The 26,223-nt window shown below is 35.2% G+C and overlaps 1 protein-coding gene across 1 annotated transcript in view; it reads right to left on the bottom strand.

The window, feature by feature from the left end:
* ATR (ATR serine/threonine kinase) overlaps positions 1 to 26,223 on the bottom strand; it is a 99,785-nt gene that overhangs the window by 18,247 nt on the left and 55,315 nt on the right. Inside the window, exons 27-40 of the mRNA XM_049628717.1 lie at positions 25,499 to 25,709; positions 22,388 to 22,566; positions 18,821 to 18,985; positions 17,689 to 17,780; positions 12,215 to 12,306; positions 11,811 to 11,988; positions 10,365 to 10,544; positions 9,765 to 9,924; positions 6,987 to 7,166; positions 5,080 to 5,222; positions 4,180 to 4,277; positions 3,517 to 3,749; positions 2,446 to 2,580; positions 717 to 917 (exon numbers count right to left, since the gene is read on the bottom strand). Coding sequence (XP_049484674.1) covers positions 717 to 917; positions 2,446 to 2,580; positions 3,517 to 3,749; positions 4,180 to 4,277; positions 5,080 to 5,222; positions 6,987 to 7,166; positions 9,765 to 9,924; positions 10,365 to 10,544; positions 11,811 to 11,988; positions 12,215 to 12,306; positions 17,689 to 17,780; positions 18,821 to 18,985; positions 22,388 to 22,566; positions 25,499 to 25,709 — 2,247 coding nt within the window. The remainder of the gene's footprint in view (positions 1 to 716; positions 918 to 2,445; positions 2,581 to 3,516; positions 3,750 to 4,179; positions 4,278 to 5,079; positions 5,223 to 6,986; positions 7,167 to 9,764; positions 9,925 to 10,364; positions 10,545 to 11,810; positions 11,989 to 12,214; positions 12,307 to 17,688; positions 17,781 to 18,820; positions 18,986 to 22,387; positions 22,567 to 25,498; positions 25,710 to 26,223) is intronic.

Here is a 26,223-nt window from a genome sequence, read left to right as displayed (position 1 = left end):
AGTTCTTCTTAGCTGAATTTTGTGTCCTTCCAAAGTATAAACAAAAACTATATTTTGTTCTCATTTTTTTCTCCATTTTTAGGACAAAAGAAAGTATGGAAAAGTCAAATTGTGGAAAATAAAAATTATACTCAAACTAAAACAATATGAACATCTAAAAAATCAAAATACTCAATCATTTTTTTAAGGACACTGTCCTAGGGGTTATACATGATTAAAAGGAAAATAAGTCTAAATATTGTGTGTGTATATCTTACAATGCACAAGGGAAGATAAAATGTATATGATTGAAAAGCTGACGAAACAAAGGTAGCACATGATTAGAAAAAGACATGTAATGTTAGCAATATGTACTAGAAAAGTTGAGAAGAGAAAATGTGTTCAAGGGAGGACATAAAAAGCTAAAAATTCTGAAGGAACCATCTCCCCTAGTATGCTATTTAAGATGCATGGCTCTTGTTCATCATAATACACATTAGAAAAGTACCAGTCTTCTCCATATGGATATTTTTGTGGGTCATAGATCTTGGGAACATTTTTAACATTTAATTTTGTCCCACTGGTATAAAGTTTTACTTTTCTGTACTTCTAATCATTTTTTTCTTTGTAAATACAATTTACTTACTTTCTGAGAAAGACACCTCTAAACTTACTTTGCCGTTTCTAACTTCACTAAATTTTAAAATTGTAGTTAGTTATGTAACATTGAAGTTTACCGTATCATCAAAGCTGGCAATATAGGCCCAATGCCCAGGAAATGGCTCGTGGTTGGCATGAGCACCCGGAATTGATGGAAGAGTAGGTATCATGACTGACTGTAAAGGAATGAGGATTTCACTAAATGTTGGTTCTTCTACCAGCTTTTTAAGCATTTTAAAATGAGTGCTCATACTTAATGTAGAACTACTTCCATCCACCTGGGGGAAAAAAACAGTACGTTTTAATTACTCTGTGTTTACCTTGAATTGTAGAATGCTTAATTTCAACCAAAACAAAAATTCCATTTCTACAGTATTTTAATCACAATGGTTAAGCAGTCAGTGGTTTTCTAAAAATTTTTTATACATCTCATTTTACCTACTCTGTATTCTTTCACTGCATCAGTAATAGTACCTATACCACAGGGCTGTTTAATGACTAAAGGAGATAATAGAGGCATATAGTCTATTATCCCCTATTACAAAATCCAAAAAGTTGTGTAAATCAAACCTTTTATTCAGTACTAAATCTCATTTGGCAGCAAAATGATACCTGAACTTCTCACTTAGAACAAAGATTAGTATGTTTTACTGCAGAAACAGTTATGTAACCGATTATGGGACATTTTAACAGAATAACTGCAGTAGGGATACTCAATATTAAGTACATACACTGCATTACCTTTAAAAATGTGAAAAATTCTGAATTCCTAAATGTAGCTGGCTACAAAAATTTCAGATAAAGAACTGAAAACTTATACATGTGTAGCATTTAGAAAAGTGCCAGTGCATAGTAAATGTTTACCATTATCATAACACTGTCTTTGATAATGCCAAGTACATCAAAGGTCAAATAGGACTAATGCAGATAGCAAAAACATATTTTTCTTTCAAGGTGTTTATTGATGAAGGGAAGGTGAGACATAGAATAGTCTGTATTTTCTTATCTATAAAGAGCGAATAGACTGAATATGTATGTAAAGTGAAATCTAGCTATTTACTTATAAAGAGTCTCTTTCTCCCTCCTTATAACTATCCTCATTCCCTACTTTTACCTTTTCTAGGTATTCTTTAGGGTACTTTTCCAATTCCTTGGGTAAAAGAGTGGGTTACCCCTTAAGCATGTTCATTACAGAAATATAGTGAAAAAAGTAGTCATTAAACTAGATGATAATCATCTCCTTTCTTCCCTATGATTCTATCAACTCCTCAAGGCAGCAGAACATGTCTTATTTATCTTTGTTTCAGCATAGTGCCTGTTCCCTCAGAGGCAATGAAATAAATGTGTACTGAAAGAATGAAATGAAATGAAAATCAAAACTCCAATCTTCTTTCCTCTCATATCTGTAGGTTAACATGTAAGTTTTGAAACTTTAAAGATATGACACAAAATAATAACAGAGATAACTATGAGTATTTTATATATTTATATTTTTAGAGCCTATTTCATATCCTTCTACTTAAATTATTTCTAATAGATATGGATAATTTACTCTCTGAATAATCTACATTAAAAAGAGCTTTTAGAAATTTTTGAGTATATCTGAGAGAGGGACAGGTTAGAAAATTTAAAAACAGCTTTATTGAGGTTAAGTACACAATCTGATGAATTTTGATGTATGTGTACACTCATTTGTTAGAATTTTCACTTAACTAATCAAATGAAAGACAACCAGCTAAAATCATACAGAAGTTTTGTATAAATTATCCAGTACTGGTCTATAAGTAGTGAGATTTATGATCATACCGGTTTATTGCACAATTCTAGAAGCTTATCTGTTAGGCGAGTTGCATCTCCAACAAACTTTTCTAAGGATTTTTTCATATGAATAGCTTTATTTAGGATTTCCTTGCATCTGTTCACACGCATGGGATAAGAAGACTGTCATAAAAAAAATTAAATGTAGTTTTATAAAAGATTTTAAAAAAATAACAAAATTTTGACACAAATCAACTTAAAAAGTATTCATGATGATGATGATAATTTATACTATTCAAATTTCCTGGTAATCAATTCGGCAATGCTTTCAACAGCCATAAAAATGCTGTTATCTTATGAATTCCATTCTTAGAATTTATCCTGGTAGAATAATCAGAAATGAGAATACAGATGTGTCTAGATGTATTACAAGAGTAAAACTATGGAAAACCAACAGTTAAATAAATTACAGAAAATAAATTACTATAGAATTTTATATAATTATTAAAACTGCGTCTTCAAAGAATATTGAATTCATATGAACATGCTTATGGTAACAATTGTAGGTGAAAAATATCAAATTCTCTATCTCTATAATCCAAATTTAGCATTAAAATATGCACAGAAAATATACATACAAAAATACGGAAGAATATTAATGGTAGAATTAGTGAATTTTAGTTTTCCTTTTTAGATCTCTGTGTATTTTCCAAATTCTCCAAAATATTTATAATTAAATATATTTGCCACCTTATAAATGCTTATTAATAATGCAATAAAGCTTTTCTATTATTAAAAGTTTAGGTACTTCAGATAAAACACTTCGAAAAAAGTAGGCTACCATTTTTATACCATGCACTAAAGTTTATTAGACTTCATAGAGAAACAGGATGCTGAATTCTTTGACCTTAACGTACCTGTCCTTTCATTTGATATGGTACATATTCCTGAACTTTAAAATGACATATAATGCTTTACTTTCTCTTTTTTCAAGTATTTAAAATCAATGTTTTACTACTAATCTAAGAAAGAAACAATGGAACTTACATCTTCATATTAACATTAAATAATCAATGCCATATAAAATGGAAAATGACACTGTAGTGACTATTATATTACCTTTGACACAGCTGTCATCATCCACATTGCTTGTTGAGGATAGGCCAGAAACACTTTGGCTATAATTTCCATCAAGACAACAAAAACTTCATCGTGAGAATGACAAATTCGGGAGATCAACTGTGAAAAAGCAGTCAAAAACTGATACGGTGCTAAGTGATTTGTGTGCTCTGTAATAACCTTGTTTATTTTAGCTAAATCATTTCTCATTTGTACACGATCAGAACGGCCAGCTGGAAAAAAACAAAGTTAAAAAAAACAGTGAAGAAAAAACAGTTAAAATATTCAGGGTCACTGAAAAACTCAAGGGCAATTAATTTTCACTAGAAACACAGAACAAGCCACAGTTCATTATAATTTTTAGGATAACTTATTTGGTTTAAACTAGTTCCTCTCAATATGTGTTGGGTTGTTGAACGAATGAGAAGATTCTCATTTGCAGGCTGTGAACTGCAACAACTAAGTCCATGCGTTTAGTCCATGGACTAACAACTAAGTCCACGCATTTCCTCTTTTCTTAACTTTAGTTTCTTACACTTACATGCAATCTTAATTATCAAATTTATTTCTAGCTTTTTGTAAGTTAGATTGCCAAGCCAAATGTGACTTTATGCTAAAGCTAAAATTCTTATCCCTTGAAATTTTTACATAAAAAAATTATACCTTTTTCCCATTCATATGCCTTAGCACCAAAATCAAGCCATAGTGATAACATTCGTGGCATTGACTGATATATGAATTGGTTCCCATATTGTAGAGATCTGCAATTTTACAGAAAAAAAACGTTATTAACACAGTGCTCTTTTTTTACATTATGTAGATTAAAATGTAAAGACTTAAACTACCACTTGAATTTTGCATAGCCTTCTGACAAAAATTATGTTGTCAGTATTTCTTCTTAGTAGAGGTTATCTTCGACTCCCTTATCTCTTTTTGTTACTATATTCTTCACTAAGCTCCACATTGCCTATGCCAAGAAGAATGAATGGAATGCCATTATTACTTCTTAGGAAATAATATGTGAAAATATAAACAGTAGGCATGAGACAATACACTATTTGATTATAATACAATGATATATATAAAATCAAGTTATATTTCACCTGTTATCTAGTCTAAGAGATAAGCTCTTCCTACAAGTCTAATGTCAAAATGATTTTCATATGTATTTCTTAGCAGAATGGGCAGGAAGGAGACATTCCATTGGTAATTAATTATAACCACTAAATATATTACATTAAGAGTCTTCTAAAATTCTAGGGAGGGAGACTCAGAAGCTGAGGGTCTGGAATGGGAAGGGCACTTAATTTTCATTGTATAATACTGGCACTGCTGAATTAAAAAAAAATGTACACACACACACATACACACACACTACTTTTTCCACTAATAAAGTTTAGTTTTTAAAAGGAAGAAAGAATGATACAAAGAAAAAACATATCTTATCTAAGGTTAAAGACTGAATCAGTGGTGAAACAGAAAACGTCCTGAACACATTAAGATCTGTGATAAAAGAGGCACTCTGACATATTTAATCAGCACACATACAGTTCTCACACTTACCTGCCAAAATGAAGAACTATATACCGAATGAGATCACCCTGCTTTTCCATCTTGTTATCTGTGACCATGGGCATCAATTTGTCATAGTACTTGGCAAGATAAAAATGCCCATCTTCCCACTCTGGCAGGAACAAGGTCACATCCTGTAAAAGAGAATACCAGATGTTCACATAAGAAACCCCCAAACTATGCTGGGAAATAAAGTATGAATAGATGATTAGGGATCAAAAGTATGAGACCCACATGGAGGCAGAGCAAAGTCAAAGGAACAATGATTCTTTGATTTGGATAAAGAATAGCTGTTTTCTTAAAAAGGTTTTCTTAGGATAGCTGGTTGGTTCTGGTGGGTTGTCCACTGGCCAACATGAAATAGTGTCAGAATAATCAGCTATTTAGGAAAAGAAAACTCCATTTACATTGCCACTTTATATGATATATCAAAATAATTTCCAGATGGATTAAAGTGTTTTATGAATGTGTGCATATATATTTTTTTATTAAAAAAAATCTCAGTGAAAGGAGAATATCAAAGCCCTGAGGAGGACAGGGTTTAAAAGCATAAAAATATGGCTAAAAAAAAAAAAAAATTACATCTTATTTTTCTCCAAGATCTGTCACAGATAATTGCCCTCCCTCTCAACTTCATAATCTGGTTTCTAAGAATTCACGTCACACACTCCTCAAACTGTTTCTTCACGGTTTCAGTCTTCAGTATTCCACTAAAGCAGATCCTTAAATCTAAAAGATCCTTTCCAATTCTGGTCTCATTTGAACTCTCTTCAGCATCTGTTTCTGTTGTCCTCACCATTTCCTCTTGGAAACACTTTCTCCCTTGACTTCTGTGAGGCCACAATCTTCCAAGTTTTTTCCAACCTTTCTGGTCACTCTTACTTTGTCCCCTATATCATTTCATTTCCCTTTTCCTGCCTTGTGTATTTATTTTAAAATAACATTATTTGAAATGTGATGGAAAATACATAGGATGGCTGACTACAAAAAAACAAAACAAAACAAAAAAAAAAACACCTTTTAAATGAAGTTCCACTCTTAATTCAAGCAAGTTTGAGAACATAGTTTGAACCAGGAACCTTAAATCTTGAGTTTACCCTGAATCTATTCTTGAAAATTTATAGATGGCAACCTGCCTGTGGATAGAGGAGAGAATGACATGACTAGATGTATGGAACAAATGCTGGATTCATATGCCCAACCAGCCACAGGGACGAGGCTGCCAGTGTCCCTTCCCCATGTAGTCACTGAAGCAAAGAGAATGAAGGAAATATACAAAAATTTTCAGGTTTAAAAAATTTCAGGATTAGAAAATGCTTGGGCTTCTCTCTCTGCCCCTACACCCTGCTTGTGCTCTCCCACCTCTTGTTCTCACAATAAATAAATAAACTTAAAAAAAAAAAAATGCTCTTCCAACTAAGCCAGCCATGTGCCCCCCCAATCCTATAGGTTTTGATAGGTTGTATTTTTATTATCATTTAGTTTATTATTATAGATAATTTTTAAATTTCCACTGCAATTTCTTCTTTGATTCATGGGTTATTGGGAAGTAGCTCTCTCATAATACCACCAATGTAAAGCTTAATACTTAGTAAGGAAGGTATACATTGTGTTTGTTCAAAAAATTGCAGGATGCAATGTGATTACCTTTAGGAGGGTGAAAGGGTGGGTCATAGAGTACTAATAATATTCTATTTCTTGACCTGGGTGATGGTTTCTTGAGTGTATTTGCTTCATGATAATTCTTCTTATGCTATCTACACTACTAAAAAGTCAAAAAGTTTCCTGGGTATTTTTATACATGTGTTTTTCCATATAGACTTTAAAATCATTTTATCCATTTGCAAAAACAAAAAAAGACTGAACTCTTAATGAAACTGCATTATACATATACTTGCCTTATATTTTTTCATAACTGCATTGCTTTCAAAGTTAGCTGTTTCTTCCATAAATCGGCCCACTAGCAGCATAGCTCGACCATGGATTAACATGTTCTTACTCTCGGTTGGGGTTTTATTTTCAGGAAAACATAATTCAACACCCTTCTGAATAACAATTAGTGCCTGGTGAACATCACCCTAAAAGGAAAAAGGAAACAATAAGCCTTTTAATTTAAAAACGTATTTCTGTTTTTGAAAAACAAAACTGTTAGCATTTAAAGACCATTAAGTATGTTTTATGTATAAATCTTTGTAATTTCATGTTCATGTCTCATTTCCCTCCTGTGAAAGTAAAATCCTAAAAAGGAAGCATTGCTTCAAATCACATAGAGCTCAAATTCATTCATTAATTCACTCATTCATTCTTACAGTCAATCAAAGTACAAGAAACTGAACACATATGTAGATGACTAGGGATAAACACGAATAAATCAAAATCTCTGGCTTAAAAAAGTTCATAGTCAAGTGAAGAAATAGACTATATAAAATAGCAACACGATGTGAAGTTCTATTAACAGAGGAATATATATGGGTATAATTAAGGACAGAGAAGGGACGCTTCTAAATCTACATGAAGGTACAGGAAAATGGAGGAGAGCAACAGTCAGGAAAGGTTACCAAATGAAGATAATTTAAATTAGCTCTTAAATAATAAATAGCAATTTTCTTGAAATGTATTCAGTGAAGGACATTCTTGGTAGAAGGAGGAATACAAATTTTACTGGAAAAGGTAAGTAATCTGGTTTTACCTGACGCCTAAAGGGTCTATGAGATAGTGACAGGTGAAGCTGAAGAGGGAGAGTGGAACTCGATCAGGAAAAGCCTTGTGTACTTTCTAGGGGTCAGACTTCATAATAAATGTATGAAGAATACTTCAGAAGATTTATCAGAGGAGCTACATGATTCAATGTGCATTTTAGAAAGATCACAGACTGCAGTAATGGGCACAGAGGAATAGGCAAATTAAAAAAAAGGCTATTAATATTATTAGAGGCTGTAAATGTTAAAAGGCATGCATGAAAGCAACAGAGATAAACAAGACGGAGACGATTCAAAAGATGTTTCTTTTTTAACTTTCAAATATACAATATGGTATTATTAACTATAGTCACCACCATGCTGTACATTACACCCCCATGACTTTTCTATTTTATAACTGGAAGTATGTATCAAAATATCAAAAGATGGGGTGCCTGAGTGGCTCAGTCAGTTAAGCATCTGACTTTGGTTCGGGTTATGATCTCACGGTTTGTGAGTTTGAGCCCCACATCGGGCTTTCTGCTGTCAGCACAGAACCTGCTTCAGAGCTTCTGTCTCCCTCTCTCTCTGCCCCTCCCCCAACTCACACACACTGTGAGTTTTCATTTATTTATCTCAAACATAAATAAACATTAAAAAAATTCAGGGTGCCTGGGTGGCTCAGTCAGTTGAGCGTCCGACTTTAGCTCAGGTCATGATCTCATGAGCCCCACATCAGGCTCTGTGCTGACAGCTCGGAGCCTGGAGCCTGCTTTGGATTCTGTGACTCCCTCTCCCTCTGCCCCTCCCCTGCTTGTTCTCTCTCTCTCTCTCTCTCTCTCTCTCTCAAAAACAAAAACATTAAAATTTTTTTTAAAAATCCAAAGTGGGGTACTTGGCTGGCTCAGTTGGTAGAGCATGCAACTCTTGATTTCAGGGTCATGAATTCAAGCCCCATGTCTACAGGTAGAGTCTACTTAAAAAAAAAAATCAAAAGATGTTTCTAAGGTAGATTTAATCTCCAATTGGATGTGGAAAATGAAGGAGAGGAAGAAGTTCAAGATGATGCCCAGATTTCTATCTTAGATGAGAAGATTCAATAGAGTCTATGTAGAAAAACAGAGAATATAGGAGAAGCAGTTATTGACTGGTAGATGATGAATTGCATTTTGAACACAGTGAATTTAAGGCATTACAATACAGACTAGCACTAGCTCAGAAAATGATCAGGTAATGACAAATACAGGCTGAGTCATTACTTTCGCCTCCACAATAACAGATGGCATCAGCTATAGCTGCTAAATGTCAATTTTCAGAACATGCTATGCTTACTACTAATTCTAGACTGGTGGCAAGCATAAGGAAATATATAAATAACAGCCATTTAAATCTGTGGCATAACCTTTGCAAGTAGTTCAGATACTCAAAAAGCTTCTTTCTCATTACCATTGCTTTTATCTGGGGATTGCTGGGCACTTTTGTTCTTATGCTAAACCCTTCCTGATAGGCTAGATTAGAAATTAATCTTGAGTGAAAATGGCAAGTCTACCCAGAACTAATTATCTGCCAAGGATATAAGTAGGGAACAGTATTATTTTCATTTAACAAATAAGTTTTTGAGTGCCTACTGCACATACTCTGTCTATATATAGAGAGGGTAAAAACAAAGTAAAAATTGGCTGCTTCCCTCAAGAAAAAAAAGGAGGGCAGATGAAAACAAAGAACTGCACTTTCAGCTTGAATGGAAAGCCATTTGGGGACTTCAGGAAAGAAGAAATGGTTTCTTCTAGATTATGGTAGAATGATGAAGAAAGGCGACAGGAAAAGAGTCTGAATTGGGATTAAGGATCATCTCTTAGGCCTTGGTAAAACATACATAATCTACAACATCATATATATATGTATATATATATATATATATACATATATATATATGATGTATACACACACACACACACACACACACACACACACATGCTGACGTTCCCTTGGCCATACCTTGGACCATAGCCACTTTGCTCTTTCCACATACAGTTCAGCAAGTCGTGATTCTCCAGCATTTAGGAGAGCATTGTAGGCTGTTTGGTGGTGACCAGCCTTCCTAGCTACTCTGGCACTCTGTAGCCAGCATCCTCCAACCATTTCATTATAATCTGGTCTAAATGAGTATGACAAAAACAGACGGAAAGAGAATTTTTAAGTATATTCAACAATTTAAAAATATCTCTTAACATGGAACCTTGTTAATATACTATTTCAAAGAAATCAAAGAAATTTGATGTGTTAAAAAACTAATTTTAATTTTCCCAGGGTGGTCAATTTTTGTCAATTACAAGTCTATGAAAACTTTAACACTAACTTTTATCTGTACCTCTGCCAGATATGTTTTGGACATTAAAAAAAAAACAAGATACAGTACATACAAAAGTAATTCTTAAGTACTAGGTTCATTTCAACTATACAGATTTCGACTATACAATTGATAACAGAAAAACACAGATTCAGAGAGAAAATCAAGAAAGATAAATACTCCCAAAGGATATGCAAGTATAATAACAAATTCATGATAACTGACATAAAAAAAAAAGTGTCAAACACCTTTTGTTGAGGCTTAACAAAGCTCTCCGGAGAGCCAGGATGGGCTCCTTGGCTCTGTAGGAATTCTGGGTCATTTCTAGTCGAGCTACCCAGTTTAGAGAATCTTCTTGAGAGGTATCACCTGGAGACTGTTGAAAAAGTGGTTTGATGCTATGCTCCAATTCACACAACATGTGCAATCTGAAGACAGATAGAGCCTATATTAAAATGTTATCATATTCAGCCCCTTAATCTCATACACAAAGCATGTACTTAAATTAGCCATGAAGAATCTAAAATGTACAGTTTTCTTTGGAAGAACTTTAATTTTATATATTCTTGGTATATAAACAGTAACATTTTTATCTTTTTAAATTAGGTATTAAACACCAATTATGTTGATTTAAATGTTTAGTGCTTTGCTATGGTCCCCGATTTCCTATTAAGTAAATTGGAGAAGGGTATATATAAAACTAAATTCAAGTATATGAAAATCAAATTTTATTGCCTATATGAAGATAAAAGAAAATACAGATCCATTATGAATCAACATAAATATTTGCATATGCCTGACATAGCTGACAGTAAATAACTGTGAAATGAATACAATTTTAATTTTTTCTAAGAATGATAGAAACCCTCATGACACATTCACAGAAGTTTTTTTCCATATATAATATGCAGTGTCTATGACTCAGTGCTCGAGGATGCAGTTGAGTAGCTACAGAACAGAATCTCAGTGGTGCAATCTATGGTTTCATTAAACGGTTTCCAAATGGGCTGATACAAATTATAGCAAATTCTTTTAACTGAAAACAAAAAAAAAAGTTCTTAACTTATCTTTTCAATGATAACATGTATTATTTTTCTCAGGTGAACTAACAGACCTGAAATGTTTTCCATCATTTTCTTCCTTACCTCTAAAAGTTAATTTTCCTTCCTCATAGTGTAAGGCCTACATTTTGGGGGAGGGAAATGTCAAATGTGTTTCTAAGTGAGAAGAAGAGGAAACTAACAAGTACTGAGCACCAAAGTGCCAGGCACAGTAAATGTCTAGACAATATGACATTACAACAGGACAAATATGTTTTTCTTATTTTTAGAAATCTCGTAATTGCTTTTCCAATGAAAAGGATATACATTAGAACATTAAAAAAAAAAATTATAGGGTGAGGGGTGCCTGGCTGGCTCAGGTGGTAAAGCATGTGACTCTTGATCTCAGGGCCATGAGTTCAAGCTCCATGTTGGGCACAGAGATTACTTAAAAAAAAAAAAAAAATCAAACCAAAACCAACCAAAACAAAAAAACTATAGGGTGACCATAAGATAAAGGAGTGAAAGAGCCATTGTATGTAGATACACATGATACCAAACATACCATCAGTTATTTACTAATCAAAATATTCCAAATCTATCAAAAGACACTTACAAACCAGGAATATAAAATGGACCCTCCCCCACAAATACCTCACAATATATTCATATCCTCGTTGATAAGAGCCTCTTTCAAAGCTTGCAGCTGAAAGAGGTACAATTTGTTCTGCTCTCACTAGTTTCAGTGTGTCATAAAAAGCTGTGACATCTCTTTTTTTGGCTGATAATAATAGCTGTCCCAGTCTGACACTCCATGTTGTAGATTTCCCATCTGAAAAATAAATGTAGAGTCAAGGAATGCCATGGGGCCCCAAAACAAGGTTTACTTCATGTGTAAAATGGTCAGCAGAAATACTGAACAGATGGTTTCATTCTACTTTGAACAAGAAGGCAATTATAAAACAAGCTGAAAGATTAATTATAGATGGTACTCAGCTACTTAAGTCTGAATATTTATAGTGTATTAAAACTGCTTATACTTTAAGAAGTAATTTTACCTGCTGCCAAATAGTTTTCCACCAAATCCCACTGTGACAATTTCCAAGCTGCTTCCACTCTGTATGTGTTTAATTCATCTGTCCATTCAGACCTATTAAAAGAAGCCAGTATCAACTAAACTTTATTTAAAGTGGCATTTAGAGATTTTTTCATTGTTTTACTCTATTTATTCTATTTACTGTATTTGTATTGTGTTGTACTTTGTACTTAAATACAAAATGATAATCTCTACTCAAAAAAAAGCCCTTGATTTTTAATGTTTCCATTCCCCTAAAAAACATTTTTGCAATAATTACTTCTTGTTCTTTTTTTCAAGTATATTTATTTATTTTGAGAGGAAGAGAGAGAAAGTTGGGAAGAGCAGAGAGAGAGAGAGAGAGAGAGAGAGAGAGAGAGAGAATCTCAAGCAGACTCTGCACTGTCAGAACTCTTTCAGTGCAGAGCCCGCTGTGGGGCTCAAACTCACAAACCGTGAGATCATGACCTGACCCGAAATCAAGAGTTGGATGCTAAATGGACTGAGCCACCCAGGCGCCCCTCAATAATTACTTCTAAAGGGGCAATTTAAAAATGCCATTGACCAACAAATTAAATTGCGCCATATATTAGAACAGAATTAATGCCTGGATAATTACAAAGTGCAGTTTTAAGATTAGCTGTGTGCTTAACTTGAACAAAGGGCAGGGGGGAAAAAGAGCCAACTGAACATATACACATTCAGAGGTAAGCAATTCTAAGAACTTGGGATTTTGAATTAAGTTTAAGGCAAAAACAGAGGAGCTTGTGGGTACTAGGTCAGGAGCAGCTCAGGGTGCATAAGGTCACTCAATAAAAGGGCTTAAGAAAGTTACAAATGACGTGTCAATGGCATAACAAAGGATATGAAATAAGCTACTTAAATTATATATCTATTCTTAAACTATTTTGAGTTACTTTAAAATTTGGATTTGTAGAGGTGCCTGGGTGGCTTGGTCAGTTAAGTGTCTGACTCTTGATTTCAGCTCAGACTCATGATCTCACAGTTCATGAGTTCAAGCCCTGTGTCAGGCTCTGTGCTCACAGCACAGAGCCTACCTGGGATTCTCCCCCTCTCTCTCAAAATAAATAACATTTAAAAAAAATTTGGATTTGTAAAACAAGTATGATATAGGTAATTATTTTTTCTAAACATTCTACTTATATGACACTAAGATAGATAATGATATTTTGGATCATAACTATATAGAAGCTAGACTTTCCCAATATTTCCTCTTTAATAATGTTTATTTATTTTTGAGAAAAAGAGAGACAGAGTGTGAGTGGGTGAGGGGCAGAGAGAGACACAGAATCCAAAGCAGGCTCCAGGCTCTGAGCTGTCAGCTTAACCAACTGAGCCACCCAGGCACCCCCATATTTCCTCTTTATTTATCATACCATTTGAATATCTGATATATGCTAGACCCTGCACTAAGCACATTTTTCCATTTAATTATCTAACAACACAGAAAGGCACACATATTCTCATAGTATAAATAAGGTAACAGAATCAGAGAGGTTAGGATCAATGCCATAAAAAGCCCTCCTTGCTCTTTCTGTAGTAAAAATACATTTAAAAAATGTAAAACAGTGATTTTTTTATTAAAAAAAAATCTAAAATAGCAGTATAAATATGGAACATCCTCTAATTTCTAAATACAAACTCCACCAAAAACAATTTAGAACAAGGCTAAAAGAAATACAATAGAATGTAGTTTGGGGCACCTTGCTGGCTCAGTCAGTAGAGCATGTGACTCCCAATCTCAGGGTCATGAATTTGAGCACCACGTTGGGCATAGAAGTTACTTAAAAATAATATTAAAAAAAAGAAATGTAGTTTTCAAAAAGTCCAGTTGTAAATAACTTTACAAGCTTATCACCAGATGCTAAAATATCAAAATTTTAAGATCAAAATCTGAGTAGAATTAGCAGGATTTGCTATCTAGAAGGGATGTGTCATACCAAGTATTATACCAAGAAGTACCAAAAGGTAATGAGGACCAGGCTGTGAGAACTTATCCCCATAAATAGGTTCACTAAAAAGAGTAATTGTGTAGGTCAAGTACATTCAATAATTTTGGAGGAATATTTGTTTAAATGCAAATATTCTTGGGGAGCCTGGGTGGCTCCATCAGTTGAGCATCTGACTCTTGATCTCCACTCAGGTTCATGGGCCCTGCATTGGACTCTGTACTGGCAATATGGAGCCTGCTTGGGATTCTCTCTCTCTGCTCCTCCCCTTATTACACATACACTCTCTAAATAAATAAATAAAACTTTTTAAAAAAATGCAAATATTCTCCCCAAAGAAAACACATCCTCTCTATGACCACTTGCTCCAATATGATAGAGCAATCTTTTTTTTTCTTCCAAATTTTTATTTAAATTCTAGTTAGATGGGGCGCCTGGGTGGCTCAGTTGGTTAGGGGTTCAACTTCAACTCAGGTCATGGTATCATGGTTCTGTGGGTTCGAGCCTTGTTCGGGCTCTGTGCTGACAGCTCAGAGCCTGGAGCCTGCTTCGGATTCTGTGTCTCCCTCTCTCTCTGCCCTTACCCTGATTGAGCTCTGTCTCTCAAAAATAAATAAACATTAAAATAAATAAATTCTAGTTAGTTAACATATAGGGCAATATTGGTTTCAGGAGTAGAATTCAGTGATTCAACAGTTACATACAATACCCACTGTTCATCATAACAAGGGCCTTCCTTAATACCCATCACACATCTAGCCCATCCCCCACCCCTTCCCTCTATCAACTCTGTTTGTTGTCTATATATGATAGATCAGAAGCCTCTATGTATCCCACATCCAAAGAGAAGAGGAGTCTAACTCTACAGCATGTGTAATAACGAACCTTGACACCTAGGTTTGAGCCATGACGAACCTTCCCAAATTACTTTACTTGTCAAGTCTTTCAACTAATTTAGAGAAACATCTAAAACATACAACCATTCTTTATCTGCTTCTGCAAAGTTTCTTCCCTTGTTTCATAAATTTCATTACTGTGAAACCATCTGATTAACAGTGAACTTCTCTGCTCTCAAACATTATAGACTTGAAGTCTTTGCAAATTACAATTGGGAATTTATAGAAACTATACTTAGCAGAACTGCTTTGACAGTCCTAACTAAAAATAGTGGCCTGTGTGCTCTCTGATCAACTAAGATACCAACCCTTTTGATCAGATCTCACTGCCCAGAATAGTCAGTTGGCATCTGGCAAATATATCAAGAAATAAGTACTTTAGCTCTCCAAACAATGCAGCTTCGAGAGCAGCACAAAGCTCCAGTTACTCCCCAGACCAGAAGAACTATGCAGCCTTAATCTTTGTCACACATACATACTACTTTTTTGCATCATTTTCTTGCTATAACAAACCCACTTTCTTTAGGAACGGAAGGCAGCTTTCATTTTTATCAATCCTTTACGGAAAAAACACAGACAGTCTAGGGTGGTTTTCTGTAAACCAGTCACAAAATTTCCTCTTCCCCAACACAGAAAATAACTGGTGCTAATAATGTAGACAGAGCTTAGATACTTTTTGGATATGTTTGTATGAGCCTCACCAATAGCAGGTGAGCTCTACAAGGTTTCTGTCTTAAAGCAAATATAATTCAAGGAGGACTCTTGGGACAGAAGATAAGCTGTTAAGACACATGAAAAAAATGCTCAACATAACTCATCATCATGAGGGAAATACAAATCAAAGCCACAATGAGATACCACCTCACACCTGTCAGAATAGCTAAAGTTAACAACTCCGGCAACAATAGATGTTGGCAAGGATGTGGAGAAAGAGGATCCCTTTTACACTGCTGGTGGGAATGCAAACTGGTGCAGCCACTCTGGAAAACAGTATGGAGGTCCCTCAAAAAATTAAAAATATAACTACCCTACAACCCAGCAATTGCACTACTAGGTATTTATCCAAGAGATACAGAAGTGATGATTTGAAGGGGCACATGCACCCCAATGTTTATACCAGCACTAGCACAAGAGCCAAAGTATGGAAAGAGCCCACATGTCCATCAACTGCTGAATGGATAAAGAAGATGTGGTACACACACACACACACACACACACAACGGAGTATTACTCAGCAGTCAAAAAGAATGAAATCCTGCTATTTGCCACAACATGAATGGAACTAGAATGTATTATGCTAAGCAAAATTAGAGAATGACAAGTATCATGATTTCACTCATATGTGGAATTTAAGACACAAAACAGATGAACATAAGGGAAGGGAAGCAAAAATAAGATAAAAACAGAGAGGGAGACAAAACATAAGAGACTCCTAAATACAGAGAACAAACTGAGGGTTGCTGGAGGGGTGCTGGGTGGGGGATGGGCTAAATGGATGAGGGGCATTAAGGAGGACACTTGTTGTAATGAGCAATGGGTACTATACGTAAGTGATAAATCACTAAATTCTACTCCTGAAACCATTACTACACTATATGTTAACTAGGGTCTAAATTTAAAAAAAAAAAAAAAAAAAAAAATATATATATATATATATACACACATATATATATTTAAATATATAAATATATAAATATATAAATATATATATATGTATATATAAAATAAATAAAGACATTTGGTACCAAAAAAAAGGTAAGCTGTTAAGTGCCAAATCAGCTTATGACAAAGTAGAAAAAAAAAGTTTTTGTTGCCTATCTCCAGCACCATGAAAACATAAAAGATTTCATTTCTTTGCTAAATGTTATGTCAACTCAATTCACTGATTAAAATTTTTTGATTCAGATACAATAACAAAAGAAAATCAATTTTAAAAATTTTTTAATGTTTACTTATTTTTGAGAGATAGAGACAGTGCGAGTGGAGGAGGGGCAGAGACAGAGAGGGAGACACAGAATCTGAAACAGGCTCCAGGCTCTGAGCTGTCAGCACAGAGCCCAATGCGGGGCTTAAACTTGGGAACGGTGAGATCATGACCTAGGCTGAAGTCAGATGCTTAACCGACTGAGCCACCCAGAAGCCCCCGTTCTTTTTTTTTAAGATTTATTTTTGAAAGAGAATGAGCGTGCCTGCACAAGGGAGGGAGGGACAGAGAGAAAGGGTGACTGAAGATCCAAAGTGGGCTCTGCTTGAAACCAGAGAGCCCAACTCGGGGCCCAAACCCACAAACCACGAGATCATGACCTGAGCCAAAGGTGGAAGCTTAACTGACTGAGCCACTGAGGTATCCCAAAATACAATCATTCTTTAAAAAAAATATTACCTGTGGGGTGCCTGGGTGACTTATTCGGTTAAGCATCCAACTCTAGATTTCGGCTCAGGTCATGATTATGGGTTCAAGTCCCACAACATGCTCTGCACTGACAGCGTGAAACCTGCTTGGAGTCTATCTCCCTCCCTTTCTTGACCCTCCCCACTGCTCTTTCTCTCAAAATAAATAAACTTAAGAAAAATAAAAAAATAAAAATTACCTGTTAGCATGCACTCCATTCACCTGAGTGATTACAGTAGACAGCTGTCCAAGACCTAACATGGACTTCACTACACCATGATAATGAATAATCTAGAAATTTAAAAATATTTAAAATAACAATAATCACTTCAAATATATCGTGGAAAACAAAAACTGTTTAACTGATATTCAATAAAAAGTACTATTTGCCTCACTAAACCTACTCTTCTTAGTTCAGCAATTGATTTGCATGGTGTAATGGTAAAGCCCCCAATAATGTCCTAATATATGTGAGTATTAAAAGAATACACAGACAACCTAAAAAATTCTCACAGTGAATTTATTATTTTTTCCAGATTTGGTTTAATTTTTGGTGCAAATCAAATATAAATGTAATGAGTACTCTTTAATATTTTGTTTAAAGATTATTTACCATACTATTTCTCACACAAAAATTAAAACTCAAAGCTCATAATAACATTAAAATAGATTTAGGGCTGTAGTAACTAAAAAGTTATATAGGATTATATAATATTCTTTAAAATTGAAAACAAGATTGTGAAAAATAAGGATCCTGTATGAGCTTCTGAGAAAATGAACATGTAAAATACAACAAAAAGCAATACTGTAAGATTAGAGAGAATCTAAGCCAAGATCATAAATCAAGAATTCTAAATTCCCTTCCTGTCCCAGTAAACAGGAGATATGTTAACACACCCCCATTTTAGCTTAGTATTTCTAAGGGACCATTTCAGAAATTTATAAGGGCTGGTAGGGGGCATGTAAAATCTGAAAATGTTTCCTAGACTGTAGGGAATAATTGTTATTATTAAAAAATGTATGTCAAATTGATACTTTTAATTGCAAACAAAAATTGTATAAATTTTAAAGCAAATGAGCACACATTAATATAAATACACTCCTCAACACACATCATTCATTTGGGGGATTTCTAAGGTCACAGAAATTTGGCATGGGAAGAGATTTTTGAGATCCTCTAGCACATGTCTAATTCCATCAATCAGGAAACTCAAGCTCCGAGATGATTAAATATTTTCCAGACACTAGTAGAGACAGTATTGAAACAAAGGTTTCCAGAGTTCCTTGTTCAGGGCTCTTTTCATTATGTTGCCTTTCATTTATTATCTTACCTGGTCTGGTTCTAGCTGAATAGCTCTGTCATAACAAGCAGTGGCATCCCTCAGTAAGCCAATGCTTTCATGTTCAAGGATCTGTTCTTTCAGAGATGGTTCTGCCTTTCGAATTGCGCTTACTCCAGCCACTCCATCAGGTTCATGCATAGCAGCATACAATTTCTTTGTTCAACCATTAAAAAACAATCAAATAAGAGAAAAAAACACAACTGGAACTAAAATTGTAAAACCACCAGTTTATGTGAATAGAGCACATGAGAATTTTTCTCAAAGCAACAGTAAGTATTTGCTTCAAGGCAGATTTCACAGTAAAATTATAAACTTATTTACAGACATTTTATTATCTTAACACTCTTGTTCCACTTAAAATATAAATCTACATTAGTAATTGCTATTGATGAGAGTTACAAAGAACTTTAAGGTTCTGAACTCTCTTTAAATACAACTTATGATAAATTCTGTTGAATACAGTTTATAAGTGTTTGCATTTTAAAATTTATAAAATTTTTAAACAAGTATTTTAATATACTGATAGGGAGATGACTCAAATCTGAGTTCGAAGGAGATATTCAGGTTGAAGATAAAAATTTGGGAGCACTTAGCACAAAGATGTCCTTTAAAGGCAAGGGAAAAGATGGCATGCTCTAGGAAATGAATAGAAAGAAGAGAAAGGGTCAGGGTAGGAGACGGGAGTACTACTATATTACTAGGCAAAGAACTAGCAAATAAAACTGAGAAGAGAAAGCAGAATTTTTTTTTAACATTTTTTTTTAATGTTTATTTATTTTTGACAGCGCACACAAGCGAGCATGAGCGGGGGAGGGGCAGAGAGAGAGGGAGACACAGAGTCTGAAGCAGGCTCCAGGCTCTGAGCTGTCAGCACAGAGCCGGACGCAGGCTCAAATTCACGAACCGCAAGATCATCACCTGAGCGGAAGTCGAAAGCTCAACCGACTGAGCCACCCAGGCGCCCCGAGAAAACAGATTAGTTTAAAGAAACCTGGGCAATGTGATATCCCAGAAGCCATGAAATAAAAGCAAATGTCTTAATGAAAAAGGAGTGAGCAAATGATTCTGTGAAATTAAGAAAATGAGAACTAAGAAGCATTTATTGGATTTGGCAATATAGAGGACACTGATTTTCTGAGTAAGAGTAGCTATCAGTGGAATGGAGATAGAAGTCATGTTGGGATGGTCAAAAAATGAATGGAAAGTAAAGTAACTATAGGGAAGATAAACAGTTCTTTTAAAACTGGCTATGTAGAGAAACAGAGAGATGGGAAGTATCTGAAGGGGAATGTAAGACCAAGGGAATTATTAAAAATTAAGATGGGGGCGCCTGGGTGGCTCAGTCAATCATCTGATTCTCGATTTTGGCTCATGGTTGTGAGATCAAGCTCTGTCTAGGGCTGGGAGTGAAGACTGCTTAAGATTCTCTGTCTCCCTCTGTTTCTGTCCCTCCCCCTCTCTTGTAGGCGTCACTTGTAGGCATGTGAGGAAAAAAAAAATTAAGGGAAGATACCAGAGTATGTCTATATACTCAGGTTGAGGAAGATAAATTACTGATTTTAGAGAAAGCAGGAATATCTGAAGGACTGAAATAAAGAGCACAAGTAGAAGGATTGAATTTTGACAGGAAGGGATCCTTCTTCAAGAATAACAAAAGAGAAAAAAAAAACGATTACGGTGCAGAAGTCAGTGTATTTTCAAATTTGGTAGACATCTGGCTTCATCTTCTTTTCTTTTTTTTTAAGTTTATTTATTTACTTTGAGAGAGACAGAGACAGCGTGAGCAGGGGAGGGGCAGAAAGAGAAAAAGAGAGAGAGAGAATCCCAAGCAGGCTCGGCAAGGTCAGCACAGATTCTGACTCAAACTCATGAAACAGTGATATTGTGACCTAAGCTGAAACCAAGAGTCAGATGCTTAACTGACTGAGCCACCCAGGTGCCTCTGGCTTCATTTTCTTAATGACAATAAGCAAGATTACCAGTTAAGAGTAGGTGAGGAAACAGAGAAATGAGAAGATAAGAAATAATCAACTTGAAGAGCAGGAAGGTAGGCTATTAAAGAAACACAGGACTGAAGGCAGTGTTAAAGAGTACTGCTGAAATCTCAGATTATAAACTTAAAGCAAAAGTAGTTCAAAACCCACTGTGTGATTTTTCTCCAGCAATGTTCAATTGCTTAAACGCAGACACTGAGAAAGCAGATGGCTTGAGTTTATCCAGGGATGGTATTTTACAAAGTGAGTATCACACAGTGGGTGAAAAGACAAGGGAGTTAAACATCTTTGTAAGGGAATGAATTTAATAATGAAAATAGACTCAAAGCTAGACAAGGAGAAAAATAGACAGGAGGAGGCTAATATTCATCCAAATACTACAAAGTACTGGGGTACCTGGCTGGCTTAGTTGGAGGAGCATGTGACTCTTGATCTTAGGGTTTTGAGTTCAAGCCCCACGCTGGGCGTGGAGATTACTTAAATGAATAACTTAAAAAAAAAAAAAGACTACAAGCTACTAATTTTTCAGTTTCTCACTACCTTTTGCTTTTCAACTTGAAAAAAGTCTATCAATTTTGACTTTTTCTTTTTTTTTTTAACAGGGAGAGAGAGAGAGCATGAGCAGGGGAGAGATGCAGAGAGAGAGAATCCCAAGCTGAACATGGAGCCTGACATGGGGCTGGATCCCATTACCTTGGGCTCATGACCTGAGCCAAAATCAAGAGTCAGATGCTCAACACACTGAGCCACCCAGGTGCCCCTCATTTTGGCCTCTTTTTTAATCCCACTGCCTTTTTAGCCCCATCTGCCTTTTTTCTCCCCTTTCCCTACACAATCAAAATTTTATCACCTAAACCATTATTTCACTAGCACTGTCATGCCCAATTCCTGTTACAACCAGCACATCCCCCTTCCCATTCACCCCCAAATTCAGGCCCACATTTCTCATGAGAATAACAATGGCTTGCTTCCGTTGCATCATGGCTCTTTCAAACCCTCCCTCCATGAATGCCATAGTCATTTCTTCCATTGCACTTCCCTGGTTCAAATCACCTAAGAATTTTGGACAACTTAAAAGGTCCTCTATGTTTTATCTTTCCTCTGCCCAAATCTTTATCGTTCTTCTGCCATTCCCAAACTGACACTTTACTCTTTACCATACACCACGTTCTTTCCCAACTCCACACTTTTGCCAACTCCATATGGATGCCTCTGTTTGAAATATCTTGACCCCTTCTTTTACATATCTACCATCCATTCTTTAAGACCCAGCTTAGACAAGATCTCCAAAGAGCCTGTACTAATTCCTTGCTCACATATTTCCATCTCCCACCCCGCCCCACCCCACACATAAGTGCCTTTCCTCAGGGCACATCTAGTATTACACCAAACTGATGTTTATCTCTCCCCACTAATCCGCAAGTTTCTAAAGTGCTTATAAATATCTAGTACCTAGCACAGCATCTAAAACACTCAATAAAATGTTCAATAAAATGAATGATATAAACATAAAAGATCAGCAATATTAAACAACATTAAGTTTAATGTATTAATTTCAAACCTGTAAAAATCCAAGATGCTCCTGAATATTTTGTTTCTTTTCTGTAATAAATGATTCAAAGTGCATTACAGCTCGTGTATATGCTTTGGAGCGAAAGGAAGCTACTGCCAGAGTATCCTGAGGTATGAGGTCTAGAAAACGAGTTACACTCTGATAGTCTTCATAATCCGCAGTAGATACTAGATTATAAAAAGACAATTGAGTAAAGACTTATAACATGAAATTTTAAAAGTGTCGATTTAAATTCCTATTTATTCATTTTAAATTCAATTTCATTCACTAAATAAGTTAACAGAAATGTATTAAGAATATCATGCTTAGAATGTATCTACCAGTAGGATGATTGCTCAAAGGATTCGTGCTCCAACTCCCACCATTATTTCTTACCTTACCTTGGACAGTTATTTAACTTATTTGAGCTTCTATTTCCCCATATATATAAGGGAAATATTAGAATTGTCCTTCCTTCTTTACAATGTTGTTGTGAGGATTAAATGTAAATCTGTATTATACCATATGATTTCATTCATATGTGGAATTTAAGAAACAAAAGAAATGAGCAAAGGACAAAAAAAAAGAGAGGCAAACCACAAAACAAACTCCTAACTATAGAGAAGAATCTGATGGTTACTAGAGAGGAGGTGAGACGGTGATGGGTGAAAGAGGTGATGAAGATTAAGGAGTGCACTTATGATGAGCACCAATGTATGGAGGTACTGTATCACTCTACTGTACACCTGAAACTAATATTACCTTGTATGTTGTAACTGGAATTTAAATAAAACTTAAAAAAACCCAAAAAACTAAACAAATGTACTAAATACTGAAAAGATACAAAGATGATACAAAAGATACAAAAATGAGTTATTTATTAATGATAATTATAAAACCACTAATAGTGTATAACAGTAGGGAAACAGCAGAATTATAGAAATAGCTTTCTTTTTAAAGTTTAGAATTGTTGGGGTGGGAGGGAGGGGAAGGTGGGTGATGGGTATTGAGGAGGGCACCTTTTGGGATGAGCACTGGGTGTTGTATGGAAACCAATTTGAGAATAAATTTCATATACTGGGAAAAAAAATAAAGTTTAGAATTGTTAACAGGCTATTTTTTCCTATGTTGCCATGTATACAACAGCAACTACTTTAATGAAAATTCAAAGTAAAACACTTTAACACTTATAAATTTCTTCAAAATTTAGAGAATCAAGATGGTGAATTTAAAAGAAGTTATACGTAAAATAAGTCCTTGATTCCATCAAAATCTGTAGATCATTCAAATTATGAGAGATGTTAAAAATATTGTACTTTTGTTTTTGTTTTGGGGGGGAGGGGCGGGGGGAAAGGGGGAGGGACAGAGAGAGAGAGAGAGAGAGAGGGAGGGAGGGAGGGAGGGAGGGAGGGAGAGGGAGAGAGGGAGAGAGAGGGAGAGAAAGGGAGAGGGAGGGGGAGAGAGAGAGAGAGAGAGAGAGAGAGAGAGAATATCTTAAGCAGGCTCCAAGTCCAGTACCCAGTGCTACATGGGGGCTTAATCTCATGACCACAAGATCATGACCTGAGTCAAAATCAAGAGTCGCACGCTTAACTGACTGAGCCACCCAGGGACTCCAAAGATATTGTACTTTTGAACCATTACAAATGTTATTCTTAAAAGCTAGTATTTCCCTTGCAATGTTAGTAGGAATAGTGATAAAGTTCAGACTTAGTTTTCCAGTGACATTTTCATGTGCAGAAACAGGAATGAACATGTAACTGTTAAACCAATGGAAAATAGGGGCGCCTGGGTGGCTCAGTCGGTTAAGCGTCCGACTTCAGCTCAGGTCACGATCTCGCGGTCCATGAGTTCGAGCCCCGCATCGGGCTCTGGGCTGATGGCTCAGAGCCTGGAGCCTGCTTCTGATTCTGTGTCTCCCTCTCTCTCTGCCCCTCCCCCATTCATGCTCTCTCTCTCTCTCTGTCTCAAAAATAAATAAACGTTAAAAAATTAAAAAAAAAAAAAACAATGGAAAATATATTAATAACTAGCCATAGTCCTCAGAGAAACAATCCCACAGATATTTGTTTGAAAGTTCAAAAACTGTTAGAAAAATAACAAATTCTTGTGCTTAACAACAGGAATGTACGTGGTTTCCACAGGTATATGAACAAGAGGGAGATGCTCACAAACTGAGGACTGCATAAGTGAAGGTCTCTTTAAGGACTGTTGGTCAATTTTTTCAATTACCCTCAAAATGTAGGAGGTAAAACATGACATTTCTATTAAAATTGCTGAGGTATTCAGAAGTAGAATGAATCTAATTCTTCTCAGCAAATGCTTCTATCCTAGGGGTAGGTGTTATTTTTAACTCTAATGAAATTCCACCTTAGTGGGAGCTGTAATATCACAGGGAAAAAACTGCACATGTTTGGTATAGCAGGGTGTGATGTAGTAATGCGTATCAAGCATATTTGGAGAGTTCGCTGAATACCAAACACTACCAGAGACAGGAAAAACAAAAAAATAAAATGAATGAAATGAATAAAAAATGGAAAACAGAAATAGGCCATAAAATGAAATTAAATCTCTCTTGAAATTTAAAACATGTGAAAAAAACTGCAAAGAGTATTTCACAAGTGAAAAAGGATAACACTTTACCACATATACGTACATGTATGTATATGTGTATGTATATATATGTATGTGTATACATACACAGTACACTGAAGGGACACAGAGTAAATACACCCAATACACTGAGAAGACAGAGTAAATGGGTTAGCAGTGAGGAGTCAGTTACTAACAATATTAACATGTCATTTATTTCACAGTGTACAATATATACATTCATCATTTCATTTAATCCTCAGTCTTCTAAATGAGATAATATTAATCCTATATTATACAATGAAAAATTAGGCACGTGTCTTTCTAAGGAAGTGAGAGTAGAATTTAAAGAGGTTTTCTGACTATAAATTCTCTTTTTCTCAGTGAAAAGGCTACCTTAGGATGAAAAAAGGTGTACAAGAAAACACAGGTCTTTAAAAAGCTAATGCTTAAATTAAAGAACTGATACAGGAAGGAGTTAATTGGTTAATAATTAAGTGAATAAAATAAACACATGTTATGACTCACCTATTGAGTCTACCTTATCTCTGTTTGATTTGCTTTGTGGAAATTTCTCTGCATTCAGTGCCTGAAATTTGTGTCTTGCCCATTGTGTGAGATGGTCAAGCATGGAGAACACAGTCTGTGTACTGAGTTGACACAGATCAGATGCACTGTCTTGGGTATTTATGGTATGCTGATCATCATGCTTTAGAACTGCCATAATTTCTGCATAAACCTAAGAAGAACTCATTTTATGGTTAATAATAGGTCTATATACTATCATTTTACTACTATCTAACTTATAAGACAAAGTACTCTAAGGCAACTGTAAGTCAGTATTGGTAATTTTATAGTCTCTAATAAAATTTTAAATGTACCTACCATATAACCCAACAATTCTATTTTTTGGAATATACCCTCAACACACATACACAAAACTCTTTCACAAGTAAGAACTGCCATAATGCTCACCATGGCATTGTAAAAACAAAAACTTGGAAATAATCATTATTATGGCAATAAACAATGGTACAAGTATAAAATGGAAGTACTATATTATACAGCATTAATTTTAAAAAGGGTGGTTCAATAAATATATATTGGTAAATAAAAAAAGAAAACAAGCAAGTTACAGAACAATTATCTACAATGATGCCATAAAAGAAAACCAAAACCACCCTTATGTGGATCCTGAGAAACTTAATAGAAGACCAGGGGGAGGGGAAGTGGCGGGGGGGGGGGGGGGGGGG

Source organism: Panthera uncia, chromosome C2 (genome assembly GCF_023721935.1).
Source record: "Panthera uncia isolate 11264 chromosome C2, Puncia_PCG_1.0, whole genome shotgun sequence".
Taxonomy (NCBI): domain Eukaryota; kingdom Metazoa; phylum Chordata; class Mammalia; order Carnivora; family Felidae; genus Panthera; species Panthera uncia.
The sequence above is the reverse complement of the archived record's forward strand: the minus strand, read 5'-3'. Positions and strand labels throughout refer to the sequence as shown.